Source organism: Alligator mississippiensis, chromosome 14 (genome assembly GCF_030867095.1).
Source record: "Alligator mississippiensis isolate rAllMis1 chromosome 14, rAllMis1, whole genome shotgun sequence".
In the NCBI taxonomy this organism is placed as follows: domain Eukaryota; kingdom Metazoa; phylum Chordata; order Crocodylia; family Alligatoridae; genus Alligator; species Alligator mississippiensis.
Genome location: NC_081837.1, coordinates 38061441 through 38077365, shown reverse-complemented (window position 1 = coordinate 38077365; position 15925 = coordinate 38061441). Strand labels below are relative to the sequence as shown.

At 52.9% G+C, this 15925-nt stretch overlaps 1 protein-coding gene across 1 annotated transcript in view; it reads left to right on the top strand.

The window, feature by feature from the left end:
• ITPR3 (inositol 1,4,5-trisphosphate receptor type 3) overlaps positions 1–15925 on the top strand; it is a 68462-nt gene that overhangs the window by 16776 nt on the left and 35761 nt on the right. The window contains exons 3-13 of the mRNA XM_014594568.3: positions 3278–3399; positions 8031–8117; positions 8671–8829; positions 9160–9258; positions 9396–9479; positions 10715–10861; positions 11562–11657; positions 13177–13227; positions 13880–14022; positions 14811–14910; positions 15369–15529. Coding sequence (XP_014450054.2) covers positions 3278–3399; positions 8031–8117; positions 8671–8829; positions 9160–9258; positions 9396–9479; positions 10715–10861; positions 11562–11657; positions 13177–13227; positions 13880–14022; positions 14811–14910; positions 15369–15529 — 1249 coding nt within the window. The remainder of the gene's footprint in view (positions 1–3277; positions 3400–8030; positions 8118–8670; positions 8830–9159; positions 9259–9395; positions 9480–10714; positions 10862–11561; positions 11658–13176; positions 13228–13879; positions 14023–14810; positions 14911–15368; positions 15530–15925) is intronic.

Genomic DNA, 15925 nt, shown 5'->3' with positions numbered 1-15925 from the left:
GCCTGGGCTTGGCTGGGGCTGCTAGAGTCTCTGAAAGACGCCTGGCAGCTCCTGCTCCCTTGCTTTTCTTATGGTGCCCCCCAGGCATTTCTGAGGCCCACGTTCAGGCACGTCAGGGAAAAGCAAATGCAGCAATTAAATCCTCCACCGCGCTGGGGCTTTCTGTGCCCGGCTTGCCTCTGCCTTCCTCTCAATGGGTTTCTGTGTGCATATGTAGACAGTGGACAACTTCATTGCTGCGTGTGAGTGGGAGGGAATGGGGCCATTGAAAGCCTGATCCTGCCAGCTGCTGAGTGACTCTTGCCAGGTGCGGGCTTCCCAGGGGGACTTTGATCCTAATGGATTAACATGCCAAGATGAATCTGGTTGCTGCTCCTCAGGGAGTTTCCATGCAAAGTCCTTTGTTTTCCTGGTGTTTGAATTTGGTTCAATTTAACCCCTGTCCTGACCTACTCTGGAGCACACGCTTGCTGAGCTGGGCTTGCTGTAATCAGCTTTTGCTGCCAGTCATGGCTGCTGTGGTCCCCCTGCTTTACCTGCCGCAAGTTTGAGTGTTATAAAATCATAGAAAATGAGAGTTGAAGGGACTTCAGGAGGTCACATCTAGTCCAACCCCCTGCTCCAAACAGGACCAGCCTCAGGTAGGTCATCCCAGCCAAGGTTTTGTCTAGCCAGGTCTTAAAAACCTGAAAGGGCGGAGATCCCACAACCTCTCTAGGTAGCCTATTCCAATGCTTGACTACCCTCCTCATGAGAGTTTTTCCTAATATCCAACCTAAACTTCCCTTTGCTGCCACTTGAGCCCATTGCTCCTTGTTGTGTCCTCTGCCACCACTGAGGACAGTCCAGCTCCATCCTCTTTGCAACCCCTCTTCAGAGAATTGAAGGCTGCTATTAAATCCTTCCTCAGTCTTCTCTTTTCCAGAATAAATAAACCCAGCCTCTCCTCATAAGTCCCGTGCCTTATGTCTTATGTTATACGTTAGGTCTTGTGTCAGGGTTGACAGTAGTGTTACAAAGAGGTTAGATTATGGATTTGTACAGGATGGTTTGGACAGGGATGATGCTGCCTCAGGCCGGGGGATGGACTAGATGGTCTCTGGGGGTCCCTAGCACCCCTACTTCTCTATCATTCTGTGATTGCAGAGGAGGGCAGTGGCCAAGATAACGCATACAATAAATTACAGGAGCCGTGACAAAAGTCTGATGGGTCCTACAAAGCTCCAGCACCAACCTTGGAGGCGTTTGTTTCTGCTACGCGGTTTTGCAACATGCATCCGTGAAATGTGGTTCTGAGTCAGACGAGGGAAACTGGAAGAGAATGAAAGGAAAGCCCTGATGAGACAGTGGTGCTGGGTCACAGTCAGTACTGTCACATACAATGGCCTCTGCTTCCATGGTCAGCAAGCTCACAACTCCTGCAAGGCCAGCCTTGACTTTTCCATGCATCACCCTCTTAAAGGGCAGAGTCATTAGGTCCTGGGCATCAGAACTTGGGTATAAAACCTGGGTCTGTGCTTCAGGGCAAGCTGCTAAATTACTCTGTGCCTCAGTTTCCCAAAGGTGGTGAGTGGCAGTGCTCTGTGCTAGGTTTCAGCTCCCCTAAGGCTGGGGCATGGTTAGATCCAGGACTTTGATGTGGAGCCATCTCTTGACAGCCAGACATCTTCAGCAAGGTCCTTTTTGCAGCGTAATTCATGGCAGGATCAAAGCACTATGTGATCCTTGGATAACAGATACGTTTCTATGATCCTTTTATAATTGTCCTATTGTGGGGGTAGGCAGGAAAGCGGTAAAGCACCCCAGGTCCCGATGGAGGGAAGCAGACTGTCCTCTGAGTTCCTGGCGTGTCTCCCCCGCCCCACCCCTCCACAGGGCCCAGACCCGGTCCAAAGTCTATCAGCCGCCACAAAGGTGGGTCTGGCACCCCCTTTCTGTTGGCACAGCATCACAAGAGCCCCTTAGCACAGGCTCTGCCATGAGCAAATAGACCTGTGGAGTGAGACATGAAACCTGGCCTCCCTCCAACAGCCCCGGGACGGTGAGAACTGCACCCCAGCCTTGTTTGTTCGTCACTCCCAGGTAAAGACATACCTCTTTGCCAGCACCTCAGGCCGGGAGCCAAGGAGCGAAATGATTTTCTCTTTTGTGTCTCAAGTTTCTGGGCTGCTATTTCAGGAGTGATCCAAGCTCCCAGGGCCTGATACTTCTTCCTCCCCAGCCTCTGCCCCCACATCTTCCAAGCCTCCACAGTGCCAACAGCCTCATGTTTTCCATGAGGTTGCCCTTGTTTCTCAATTTAGAGATCCTAAAGTAGGGCACCTGGATTGCAACACCATGAAGCCCTTCCCCCCAAAAACAGGTGGAACCTGGAAGTGGGGGGGGAGGAGGATGGAGAAGTTTGGCCGTAAGTAGAAATATCATGCGTTTGGGGAGCTGGGATCCAGACCTGGGGGCTTGCTCCCAAAGCAGGTCTCCCCAGTGAGCTGAGACATCTCCCCATCACTACTAGCACCAGTAGTAAGTCTGTTATCCTCTCTGTGAGTATTGATAGGGGGTTGCAGCTGCATGGATTTGTTACAAGGGAGAAGGAGAGAGGCGCTCACAATAACTCTGGGACCCAGAGTACAGCCAGCCACTGCAAAGCCTAAAGCCGTTGCGCTCTGACTGTTTCTCAGACCGGGTGCTTTACCACACAGACTTCTGTCGTGCAAGATTTCCTTGTGAAGCCCACAGCTTGCTGCTTCCTCCTAGTGTGGTTCAATTGATCTTCAGCACTGTTGTTTTTCTAGTCCATATCCTGTTTCCCTGGTAGTTCATTCTAAAAGCAGCAGAGGTGAAGAAACCAGCTGTTCTGAACAGCTCTTGGGCAGTACTTGTTAATATACGAGGGGTTGCACTGAAAATACTTAAGGCCTGAGCGCACGCCCCAGGTTTGCAGCCTCAGCGTGGGTAGCTGCGGACAGACAGGTGCTCATGTGTGCAGACTGCCTGCACCGGGACAGTCACTGCAAATGTTGCAGTTACCTGATCTGAAGGCAGCACCCATACCCTCACCTTGGGTATGTTGGCAGCCTCCTCAGCAGAAGGCCTGCCCCTTGGTCTCCAGTGGAGCGGCCTAACCCCTGGCATCTCGGGGATTTTCCCAGGAGTGATCCTGAAATAGGATGCATCTCTGCAGGGTTATTGCTGCATCCCGCACTCACAGAAATCAGGGGACGTACCAGGCATGCTGTGTTGGTGACCCAGGCTAACCTTTGGCTGCTTCTCCTCCTAGACTGCCTTTTCAAAGTATGTCCCATGAACCGCTACTCTGCCCAGAAGCAGTACTGGAAAGCCAAGCAGACCAAGCAGGACAAGGATAAGATCGCCGATGTCGTGCTGCTTCAGAAACTCCAGGTGAGCAGCGTTCCCTCCGGGGGCTCTGGCCGCTGACGGTCCTCATGGCATCATCGAGTAACTGGCTGAGGATTTGCCAGCCTTTTCACCCCACAAACATGGACACATCTTTTGCTTTCCCTGGGGCGTTCTTGGAAAGCTGGGCCCTCTTTTGGTAATGTTTGTGTAACAGTCTCCCCCACCAGGGACCATCACGGCCCTCTTTTCCCATGAACGAGAGGAACCATTCCATTATCTGGTAGCAGCAGCAGGCTTTTATCTATATAATCTTCTAAGATATCTTATCCCAGTAAATGGAGATAGTGATAGCGACCTCCTTTGCAGAGCACTATGAGATCTGCAGACAAACAGAACCACTGCTATTGTTGTTGTTACTATTATATAGACAAACTACCATGGGGGTATACCACAAAGCATGTTGCACCAGTGAGTTGGACTTGCACGGGGCCCTCGTCATCCACACCTTTGTTTGCTTCTCTGCCCTCGGCAGTTGGATAAATTATCCTTGGATTTCATTGCTGTCTCCTTGCCTCTCCTTTGCTTTCATTCCAGACTGGCTTCTCTGTCCTTGGGAGAAAGGGGAATCCCTTAGATCTGTGGCATTGACATTCTAGATCTGCTCTTGAGCAGGGAGTGGTAAATGCATCACAGAGCAGGGATCTGATGATAGCTTTATTGCTTCCACTGTGGGTAGAAATGCATTGGGCTAGCCCTGACATTGCCATCAAGCTGTACAGGTCCAGAGGCTTTGGTGGGGTTATACCCATTAACATCCAGGGATGAATTTGGCCTGAAAGCTTTCATCTTCCTAGGATATCTGTGTTCTGGGCCATCACAGGGCCATGCACGTGTGTGTGAGGGGGAGATGCTAATAATGTACGATGATATTTAACATAAAAGTTTGCAGCACGGCTGCTGTGCATGTGCAGGAGGGAGCCTCTGTATGTGTGTGTACATGTGTCTATTAGCACACGTGTGTGTATATATGACAGGCTTGTATTTATTCTTATGCGTATTTGGAAAAATCTAAAATGGCCACACCACTGAGTGACCGTGGGGAAAACGGATGTGATCGGGGGCAGGATGGTATGGCACGATGCTTCTTATGAAATCTGGACAGGTCTAGTGCAACGATCTGTGAATGGAAGTCTGTTGAAGACACCCGCTACTTAAGAAGCCCAGTCACTGTATCACGTTGGGCTGCAATCTTCCCAGATCACGCAAGGTAAAGTGTCACGTGGAAGGGAGCCCTCCATCAAAGGGAAGCTGAAGGAGGCAGCAGCCCTAGCTGATTCAGGACTGCCAGGCTTCCTTCTGAGTCAGTGCTGCACTGGCAGTCTTTGGTAGGGAGATGCTGTCCTTTGATGGGATCCCTTTTTTGCAGGGCTGCAATTTGGAGTCCTCACCAGAGGGCACCATGATGAATTGCATTTGAGACCATTACCATTTTCCCTTGAGACTCTGTTCTCTATTTCCTGTGCCCAGCTCTTGTGTGGGGCTGCTCCTCGCTGATAAAAACAGCTTCCTTCCCACTGTAGTGGTGGGTGATAGAGAGCTCAGACAGTGGTAGCTCTGCAGGGCATTGGAGACACCTGCCTTTTGGGATCCTTGTGACTGGAGCCATCGAATGCCCATCACTTCTCTGGGCCTAAAGAAGGGGCAAAAACACCTCTTGACTGAACAGGAGAAGAATGGGATAATGTAATGACAAATCCAGATCCCTGCTTGGCTTGTAAGAAGGAACAGCCCATTTCTTGGAGCAGAGATAGGCTGAGCCAGTGGGAGAAGACCATAGCAGACAGTGGTGCCTGTGAAAACAGAAATGATTTGAGAAATAAGGCAGACACAGCACTGGGAGCTAGGCAGCTTGGGAAAAACTGTGAATAGGACCCAATCCAAAACCCATCAAAGTCAAACATCACCCTTGACTCTAATGAATTTGGACAAGGCCCATACTAAACATTGCATAATTATCAAAGACAACTGGCATGTTTTAAAGGATGAGTCATGAATTTTGAGTTTGGGAAGGATCATTCGATCATCTCTTTTGTCCTTGTGTCTGACATGAGACAAAACGCGTCACCCAGTACTTCCTTATAATTTGAGTCTGATTACGGCTCGACTTCCAGAAAGGCTTCCGGTCTTGTTGTGAAGGCAGGAAGATGTGATATCAAGTCTGTGCCATACATGACTGCGTATGGAAATGCCCTCCCTTCTCCTGCGTGGGTTAGAAAATGCCTTGTACTATTAACAAGCCTTAATGGAAATGGATCATGAATGAAGGCCTCCGTTGCTAAATGTCTGAATCAAGTCCTGGCCTCATCGTTACTAGATAGTTTATACAAGCTTGTCTTCTTCTCCCACCTAACAACACACATCCCTTGCTCAAATGCACGTGCTCACTTTGGAGCGAGTCCTGATCTGCGGCCCCTTGCCTTTGCTCCCCACAGCCGATGCACATCAGTCCAGACCTGTCACCTCCCTTCCTGGAACAGGCCGCCAGTCACATCTCATGATGGGTGATTTATGAACGTCTTCTAAGAAACAAGCCAGGAGCACTAAACTTCTTTCACTTCTGCAAGCAATTTGTATTGGAGACACATGGCAGCCAGACTCCCCACCCCCAGCTTTGAACCCTGTCCTGTGGAGGTGGGAGAGAGGTTGAAATGGGTTCAGCTCCAAGAGCTGCTGCTACGTTCTTCTCTCCCTGGGAGCAGCGCTGGGCCACGCTTTCCCTTCCCTGGCATACTCAGACCTGTTTCAATGGTGTGCTCTGTTCCCGACTTCCTGTGCACAGGCTGAGCCCAGCAGCCCCAAGGGTTATTGGCTCCTTTTCCCGTGCAGTTCATTTTACAAGTCTTGTTTCTGGTGAAGTGAAGGCCCCTCCCAAACCGTGCATGCTCAGGCTGTCTCTCCAGTGTTTGTTGGAGGATTTCAGGGGACTGCGGTTTAATTAAAGGAAAGTGGCGGTAATGTTTTAAAGCCCTTTTGATTGTCAGCGAAGCGTTCTTCAAGTGGCAGTATCTGGCAGAACAGATTTACGGTCATGGCACTTACCTGCTTGGGCAATCACTTTGTTTGCTGCTTCCAAGGAGGCAAAGGAGGTTTGTAGCCTCCGATGCTCCATTAGTTGCCTTCTCTGCAGGCTCAAAACCCCCCTCTGCCTCCCTGCAGCTCCTTCCCTTCCCTCTTGAGAATGGGTAGGGATATGGATGGCTGTCTCAGCAGCTTTCAGTCCTGCTCAATTGCCAGTGAGCTGCTGGCTCCTTGCATGCTGCTTTAGAAATAGAGAAGTAGATGGGCAGGACCGGGTCCCCCTGCTGCTCCCCACAACCCTTCATTTGATCAGTTCTGTGGGGTCTGCAAGCTTGCACGCTTTGAACAATCATCCACAGAGTCACCCTGGGACCCTCGCAGGCTGCCCAGAAGTCCGTGGCCATTGGGTACGTGTCACCCTTCTTCATCACGGGGCCGCAAGGCAGGGACTTTTGTTCTTCAAAATGCTGACTGTAGGGGCAGCCTCCCCTGGAGCAGCGTCTCACTGGGATACTGCCTCGGTGGGCTCCACTGCAAAGGACAGCTCAATAGTCTGGCAGGAAATCCAAGAGACAGCATTGCTGGTATGATCACATCCCTGAGTTTCCCATGTGAATCTGCTGCGGGAGATTATTTGTTCATCACCTTGTGGTCTCGCCTGTGTTGATTCTCCTGATACATATGCAAAGCAGAAGGGTGTTTTTGGGAGGAGGGTGCCTGGCCCTGTCTTAGGCCTTTCAGAATGGGCACAATTGTTTCCCCAGCTTCTTGGCTGTTGCGTGCCCATCTTCTACCCCCACCCAGCAAGTTTGGACATGCAGTAACCTCTGGGGTTGCCCCCTTTTTTCTTCCCCAAGACTTGACCATCGGCACTTGCAGACTGAGAAGTGGCTGGGACCTCCTGATGTTCAAACCTGCCTGACACCAAGCAGTGGCCCATGGTCCCTTGTTTGGCTCTTCACAGGGAGCTCCTTGGAAAGGTCTGGGGCTGACTTGGCCTGAAGCGCGAGGCCAGCACATCCAGTCCCCTCTGATCTTGGGTGCTTCAGTTTCTGGGTGCTCAATTGAAGCCACCTTGGACCTTACCCACAGCTCCAGGGGGCTTTGAGCAGAGCTGACCAGGCCAATTCAAGGCATCTCAGGCTGAGCAGCCAGATACTGAAAGGCCCCTAATTACAGGCTGCTTTGTAAAATGCAGCCCTGATTCAGTGAAGTTGCCTGTGGACTTGGAGCGGGATGAGAGATGCCCTTGTGGCCTCACTGCTTCTTTAGGGCTCTGCTACACGTTCAAATGAAAGCTGGATAGAAACCAGGTCTAGAGTTGTTACACATTTTCAAGCACTAACTTGATAGCTGTTTGGCTCTTTATATAGCTGGAGAGTCATTTTTATTACTTTGCACCTGTGGCTGGTCTCCATCTATTTTGCAATTAACCATTTAATTGTGTGATAAGTACTTTACACACGCAGCCAGTCTAAATTGACACATAACAAGGTTAATACATCACTTATCTCAGATGTAGCAGAGGCCTCACTCTCCCTCCCTGAGGGCCGAGGCTGGGACTCACAGTCCTCTGCTCTTTGTTTTGTGGACAGCATGCGGCTCAGATGGAGCAGAAGCAGAATGATACGGAGAACAAGAAGGTGCACGGTGACGTGGTCAAGTATGGCAGCGTCATACAGGTACAGGGTGCGCGCGTCCCTCCCAGCGGTTCAGCATTGCTGGGCCCTGCCTGCCCCCAGCTCTGGGGGCATGGCCCTTGTCGCGACCTCCTGGTGAAACCCCCGACAGTAAGGAGTGAAGCCACCTGGATGGCTGCCTGCTTCCCTTCTCCCATGTCCTCGCAGGACCTGATTTGGTGGTTACCTCTGAGGCCCATTTAGATTTGGGGGTAATCACTTGGTTTCATGTGAGTTGAAGGTCTTGGGTCACTCCTGCAACTCTGACTCTTGGCTTCATGTGAATTGGAAGTCCTGAGTCACTCCTGTAGCTCTGACTGTAGAGGGGGTTTGGGGTTGAAGCCCAGGACCAGGCAGAACAAGTGGATAAGAGAGAGGGTAATGTCCGGAGAGGCAAGTCTTTGAGGCTGCTGGACACAGGCAGAGCCTCTGTACCCTCTGGCTCCCAGTCTGCACTGCTTAGCTTTGCCCACCGGGTTGCTCTCAGCTTAATTTTGGGTTTTGCTGTCACGGGGGAGACTGGGGGACTCCACTCTGAGGCAGTTGGCTTTTCCAGCTTCTCCACATGAAGAGCAACAAGTACCTGACAGTGAACAAGCGGCTCCCTGCCCTGCTGGAGAAGAACGCCATGAGGGTGACACTGGATGCTACGGGCAATGAGGGCTCCTGGCTCTTCATCCAGCCATTCTGGAAACTGAGGAGCAACGGAGATAATGTGAGCATGGCTAGGCTGGAGAAAGTGTCAGTAAAAGGATAGAAAGTCCTTTTTGCTGAAGCTCTCCACAAACAGCAGTGTATTAAGCCTCTCTGCTCCCCTGTGAGGTGGGTGGGGAAACTGAGGCATGGGAAGGGGAGAGTGATCTGCTAGAGGTTGGGGGCAGAACCAGAAGCAGGCGATGCTCTCTCCTTCTGCCTGAGTTCAGAGCTGCTGCAGGGCAGCATGATCCCAAGGACAGCCTGTCAGGCTCTCGTCGAGCGTTAAGGGACCCATACAGCATCCCCTGGGATCCAGGAGCTTGATTGTGACTCTAATCCTCCTCCTCAGGTAGTTGTGGGAGACAAAGTGATCCTGAACCCCGTGAATGCCGGGCAGCCGCTGCACGCCAGCAACTATGAACTCGCCGACAACGCTGGCTGCAAAGAGGTACTGGGCGAAGGGTTGGAGTCCCCAACAGGGCTGGGGATGTGACTTGGGGATCCAGACTTCCCCGGTGGCTTGGGACTGGAGTCTGCTGCTCTGGTTTTGGTCCTGCTCTAAGCTCGTGCTCCCTCTTTCCCCAGGTGAACTCGGTGAACTGTAACACCAGCTGGAAAATCAACCTGTTCATGCAGTTCCGGGACCACATGGAGGAAGTGCTGAAAGGGGTAAGGGGGGCACATCCATTTAACAGTGCTGGGCTGCTCAGACAGGGCCCCTGGGAGTCAGTCCCCCCCATCTCCACTCCATCCATAAACATGCTGGAGGAATGAGACATCAGCTCTGCCTCTGGGGAGGATTTATCGCTTTTAAGTGCTTGAGAGCTGGTTATTTCAAGGCCAACCGCCTACATTCACCCCTGGGTACCCTCTCCCTGCTGTCCTCACTCAGTTCTCAAGGACAATCCCGCACACAGGCACTGCCACCGATGACAGACCAGGAGCCAGGCAGTGCTGTCATTATCTTGGGAAAGGACCTTTCCCTGGGGAAGCTGTTGTTCAGCTTTGGCACCTTCCAATTGGAGGAGCTCTTGATCTTATCTTCGGTATCCTTGAACCAGGGATTAGGCTCATCCAGTGCTTCTGAAGCCTCTCTACAAGGCTTTGAGCACATTCCTTAGCTGAGCCTCTGCCTTCTCCTTTGGTGACTCTTTTGACACCCGTTTACTGCAGAGGCACAAAGAGGCTGCGGAAACGGAGTGACTTGGTAGCAGGCAGCGCAGGAGACTTGTCCCCATTGCTCTGCTCCAGCCGCTGGGCAGTGCTCCCTGCCTTAGGCCTCCAGCTGAGCCTTCCTGTACTTGTAAACAGATATGACCCCAGCAGGGCTCTGCATGTGCCTTGGGCAGGACCAGAGCAGCTGCCTCTATAGTCTCAGGCCAGATGCCCCACATAGGGAAGGGAGCCATCCTCTACTGCTTGTGGAATTGCAATAACATGCAGCAGCATCTCTGGAGATGCAGTGACCCTTATGGGGCCATTATAGACCACTTGCCACTTACCTGTCTTGGTTCTGTCTTGGTCTTGCTTGCATTAGGGTGGTGCCAGGTGGCCTCAGCCAAGTGCCACGTCCCACCATGCTGCATTCTACGTGTACATGCAGTGAGAGACCATCCATCCCCAACAACTCCCAGTCTGAGCTGACGCCATGTAGAGCTCTCTGCCTCTCTAGGAGAGAAACCCCTTCATAATGAAGTGGGGGGACAAGAGGCCCTGGCGTAGTAGGAGGTCTGGACAGAACAGCCCTGCTGAGCAGATCCCCAGGTTATGGGTGAGGCCATTCTCTACCCATCCTGCTGGCTCAAGGGGTGCCCGAGGTACCAGGCAGTCTGAAAACGACCTCGCTGTGTATGCCTCTCCTGTCGCTGTGCCAGCAGCCTCACCTCCATGTCCTTCCTTGGCAGGGGGACGTGGTGAGGCTGTTTCACGCGGAGCAGGAGAAGTTCCTCACCTGTGACGAGTACAAGAGCAAGCTGCACGTCTTCCTCCGAACCACCCTGCGGCAGTCGGCCACCTCCGCCACCAGCTCCAACGCCCTGTGGGAAGTGGAGGTGAGTGCTGAGAGCAGCATGTGTGCTAGGTCTCCCTTTGCTAACCGACGCACCCAGAGGAGAACAGCCGTGTGTTTCAGCGAGCAGGGGCAGCTCCAGAGGTAGGGGAGGGGGTGCCTGCTTTGCTGATGCTCACAGCTTCCAACCCAGCCGATGACCTGTGCAGCGGGGCTTAGCCGTGGTGGAGGCAGGCAGATCTCTCCATGGGTTGTAGAGCTCACGCTGTTTCCTGATCAGGTGCTTGGCTGGCTCAACACCTTTCAAGCCTAGGGATGCTGGGCTTTGGGCTTACAGCACTTTTGTGGCTTCAGTGCTGTCCCAGCTGCTTCATGAGGGATGGATGGGGAGCTAGTGATGGGTCCAAAGCAGAGCCCAGAACTGGAGCTCCTAGAGGCTTTAGAGAGACTGTCTCCAGCTGCACACTGCATGTCTCGTAGCCATCGCCACCCACCTCACCATGTCCTGTCTCAGGTGGAACCTGGATAGCCTCCATTCCCGCAGTGTTTGAGTGTCACACAACCTGCCTGCGAGGCAGGGTGATACCACGATCTGCTTTGTGCATGCAGGGAACTGAGGTGCAGAGAGACTCAGGATCACACAGGAAGCATTGGCAGGGCAGGGATCTGCACCAGGCTCTCCTCCATCCTAAGCCAGAGCCTAAAGCTTCAGCCCATCGTTCCTCTCCTTGCATCTCTTTCAGGTGGTCCATCACGACCCTTGCCGAGGTGGAGCCGGGCACTGGAACGGCCTGTATCGTTTCAAGCATCTCGCCACTGGGAACTACCTGGCAGCAGAGGTAAGGTGGGTGCGGGGGCTGGATGGGTGGGGAGGGATCCTGCTCCCTTTGAAGTCCATGAGAGCCTGACAGTCCATGGCAAAGGGAGTGTTATCTTGGTTGCAATGCTGAGCAGCAACACCTCTCCAGAGGGCCACGTCCCACCTGGTGCAGCTGCCTTGGAGCCAGGCAGTGTTTCTGGGACCATTTTTGGCCCTCACACAGTTTCCAGGCTGCTTCAAGTGTCTCCTCTGTGCAAAGTGCCTTGCCCGTGTTCATGGGAGAGTCCTGAACTCTGTGCCTGCGGCCAGGCAGAGATGCCAAGCTCTGGGAGCGGGGCCATGAACAATGCTGCTGTTTGTCCATGTGCTGCGCTCAGACCTTCCCAGCTGAACCCCCGTCTCCCGGAGCTGGAATGCGCTTGTCAGACTGGCTCTTCATGTTTTCCATGCACAGTCCTTTATTTGCTCACTCTGGGCCAGACCAGTGCAACCCCATCGCCCGGATGGCTCCGAGAGCAGAATTTGGCTAGCAGCGTTTAACCCTTGCAGACCAAATGCTGTCCTGGCTCCTCTCCTATTCATGAATCAGAGGGAGCCAAGAAGACTATTCACTCAGATCTCCCATGTAATACAAGACAGAGAATTTCCCCTACTGATCCCTGACTCTTCCCCATATCTTGTGGTTGAATCAGAGCAGGGAAGTTAGAAAGGGGCTATCGAGAAGGACTCGCCTCAAGCCAGTGGAGTTATTGGGGGCGGGGGATCTGCTGTTCATAACAGTCTAGAGAAGCCTCCAGCTTTATATAACATGGTTTCATATGACACTAAGGTGCACCCCTCCAGAGATAAAACAGTGCCTGTCCAGTGCACCAGGGCTGTAGGGGGCACGTGGATATCTGTTGTGACTCCTGGAAAGGGGGCCGCTGCAGGGTATCGCACAGCCGTGATGGAGGTACTTCCTAGCTGGGAAGGAAACCTTATCTATTCCCAGTGAATGGTGGGTGGAACAATAGTTAGTACTGAACAGAGAATACCATGGCCAGGTTTTGCCAAGAGGCGGACGCATTTTTGCTGCCTTCAAAAGAGAGTTGGAAAACGTCCTCAGCAGTATCTGGCATGTTGAATCTCAGAGGGCTGCAATGGGGTTGCTCCTCCGAGCTGTAACCCATTCCCCTTGGTGGGCTTTCAGCAGTGAGGCTTCTGGGACCTGAATTCTTAGTCCGTGCTGCCTAAGCTAGTATACCCAGCCCTGTGAGCTGGGGCTGTGGCAGGCTTGTTGCCCACTGTCTGTGGCCCGGTCACTCTAGTAGGAACGGAGTCCCACTCTGCATGCGCAAGGGCCACGAGGCTCTTCTGCCGCCTGACTGCGTTCTCTAAACCCCGCTGTTCCACCTTCTCTGCCCATGCTCTGGGCTTTGGATGATGTACCAAACAGGTAGAAATAGCAGGGGATGTACCCCTCTGCTGGGAATTGTAAAGGGCCAGACACAGCAGATTGATTGTTTTTCCTTTCTTTTCATATTTCTCTTATGGTTTAGGAAAACCCAAGTTACAAAGGAGATGCAAGCGAGCCCAAGTCGGCATCCACGGTGAGTTGGATTCTCTCTGCCTAGCAGCACTGCTGCTACCTAGGCCTGGAAATGATCTCCTCCCTCAATGCTAAGAACAGGGGCAGTTGTTCCTGCAGGGATAGGTAGCTCCAGTACAATAGCAGCACCCAGTACTCATGGAAGCACTGGAAAATGCCTCGTTACTTGAGGCATCTCTGTGCAGCAGTCTAGTGTCTTTGCCACCCTCAAGGGCAGGTCCCAGGTTGAAGCCCCGTGGATTATTCTGCCAAATTGAAATCCAGCTGCCTGGAGTGGCCGTGTAGCCTTGAGTCTTTTGGACACCAGGCTGGGAGAGGGTGGTGAGAGAAAAAATGTGTTCCTATGCCCGGAAAAAGGGAGAGCTCTTCTACTAAGTGACATGGGGAGTGCTGGAGATGGGTTTGGCTTGGTGAATGGCATGCATCTTGCAGCACTCGTGCTTTTGAGTCTCCTTCTGACTGAGCTTGGTGCTGCGAGGACACCGCCTAGTCTCTGAGTGCCTGCTGCAAATCAAGCCCTCCTGACCCGAGAGTGTGTGTGTGTGTGTGTGTGTGTGTGAGAGAAAGAGAGAGAGAGAGAGAGAGAGGGGCCCCTGGGCTGCCTGGGCACACCTGCTCACTAGCATTGTTGACATCCTCATCCCTTGGCGCAGGGCGGGACCAGTCGCTCCAGCCGGAGGAACACAGGCGAGAAGATCAAATACCGGCTGGTGGCTGTACCCCACGGGAACGACATTGCCTCCCTCTTTGAGCTGGACCCCACCACGCTGCAGAAGACGGACTCCTTTGTCCCTCGGTATGCAGAAAGGCCTGGCCGCCTGCTCAGCCACGTGGGGTTCAGTTCCCTTCGCAGTCCCTGCACTTTGGGCAGCTTGAATCAAACAGGGTTTCATGACTATTGAGAGCATGGCTGTCTAGCAAAGGGTAGGGACCTCAGAGGGATCCTTTTAACTGACTCACCCTGCACTCCTCGCTGGGGGATTGGTGGCTTTGCCAGCTGTCCAGTTCTCTCTGCTGCCCATTCTTATGCAGGCTGGGCTGCACCTGAGCAAGGTATGGGGTGAAGGAAGGTTGTGGGGAGCCTGGAGAAGCAGTCACAGCCTTGAAAGTCCAGCTCTGGAGCCCAGTCAGGTCTTGGATGGGGGACTGTTAAGGGAAACCCAGCTGCAGTTGGAAGTGGTGTGGGTCCCTTTGCTCCCTGAGAGTGTCCTACCAGCTGCTGGGTCTTGGCCATACAGTGACACAGAAATCAAGGACGTGTGCGTTTGGGATCTCCTGGTGTTTGTGGAAGATAAAAAGGGGTCACCACTACATCTTGGAGGCTGGGTTGTTAGCTTGGCTGCCCTCATTTCCCTGCAAACCTTGCCAGCTGCTCCTTCGAGCTGTCAGCTGCTCCTCTGAGCTCCTCCGAGCTTTGCTTCTCTCCCTTCCCTGCCCAAAAGAAGCTATGCAGACTTGGTGCAGAATGAATGCTGTGCTGCACCCCAGAGGTGGCTGCATTTCAGCAGGGGGAGGTTAGAAGCATTTCACATGGCCAGGTTGGAAAGTCCTGTCAAACTGGAACCTATGTTGCTGTGGTTTCAGGAACTCCTACGTTAGGCTGCGCCACCTCTGCACCAACACCTGGATCCAGAGCACCAACGTGCCCATTGACGTGGATGAGGAGAGGCCCATCCGTCTCATGGTACGTTCAGTGCCTGAGCACCCTGGGCTGCTGCTGCCAACATACGTTTGTTCCTCCTTGCTCTTAGGATGCTGAAGTTAGTACCTCTCTGACCTTGTAGGCACAGAAGCGACATTCAGAGTTTGTGCCCAGAGGCCCAGAAATACCATCTGGGTTCTTGATGATCAGGGCAAGAAAAGCAATCTAGAACCCAGCCCACCTAGAACCCATCCCAGCCAGTCAATACAGTACCGGATGGTGGCCACCAAGCAGGTGTGGATTAAGGTGGCTCACTGCGTCCCACCCCAGATGCAACAAAGATGCTGCAGTGCTCGTGGCAGGCAGGACTGAAGAATTGAACCCTGCCCTGCCCTGTTGCATGCTGCGGAGAGGCTGCCGCGTGTATCTGGCCCAGCAGAAGATGCTTGTGTTGGGGTTCGAGCAGATGGGGAAATGCTGGGTTCTCTATTTCTTTCCAGCTTGGGACCTGCCCCACCAAGGAGGACAAAGAAGCTTTTGCCATCGTGTCTGTGCCGGTGTCAGAAATCCGAGACCTGGACTTTGCCAACGATGCTAGCTCCATGCTGGCCAATGTGGTGGAGAAGATGAACGAGGGCTTCCTCAGCCAGAACGAGCGGCGGTAAGAACCGGGCCACGTTCCCATACTGCGGTCCAAACACAGTGATGTCTGGGGTCAGCCACTGTGGTACATCTCTGCCTGTAACACTGTGATGTTTGAGCGCTGTCTCTGATGAGATGGATGAGCAGAAACCTCTTGATTGTAGTTGAAAAGTCCCATTTCCTCTAAAATTGTCATTTAATTGCTTTAGGAACCAGGGTGAAACCAGGGCTACCCAGAGGCCTGTGGGTGGAGGGAGCAGGGTCTGCTTAAAGACAGGGGAGGAGGCAATGGCTTCAGGGCTAGGGGTTCAGGTTAGAGTACCTGGCAGCTCCCATCACCTGAAGTACTGAATGGGCGGTCTGTGGCCTAATTTTGCTGAAAACCCTTCACCCTCCAACTCCAGCCAGCATCTTG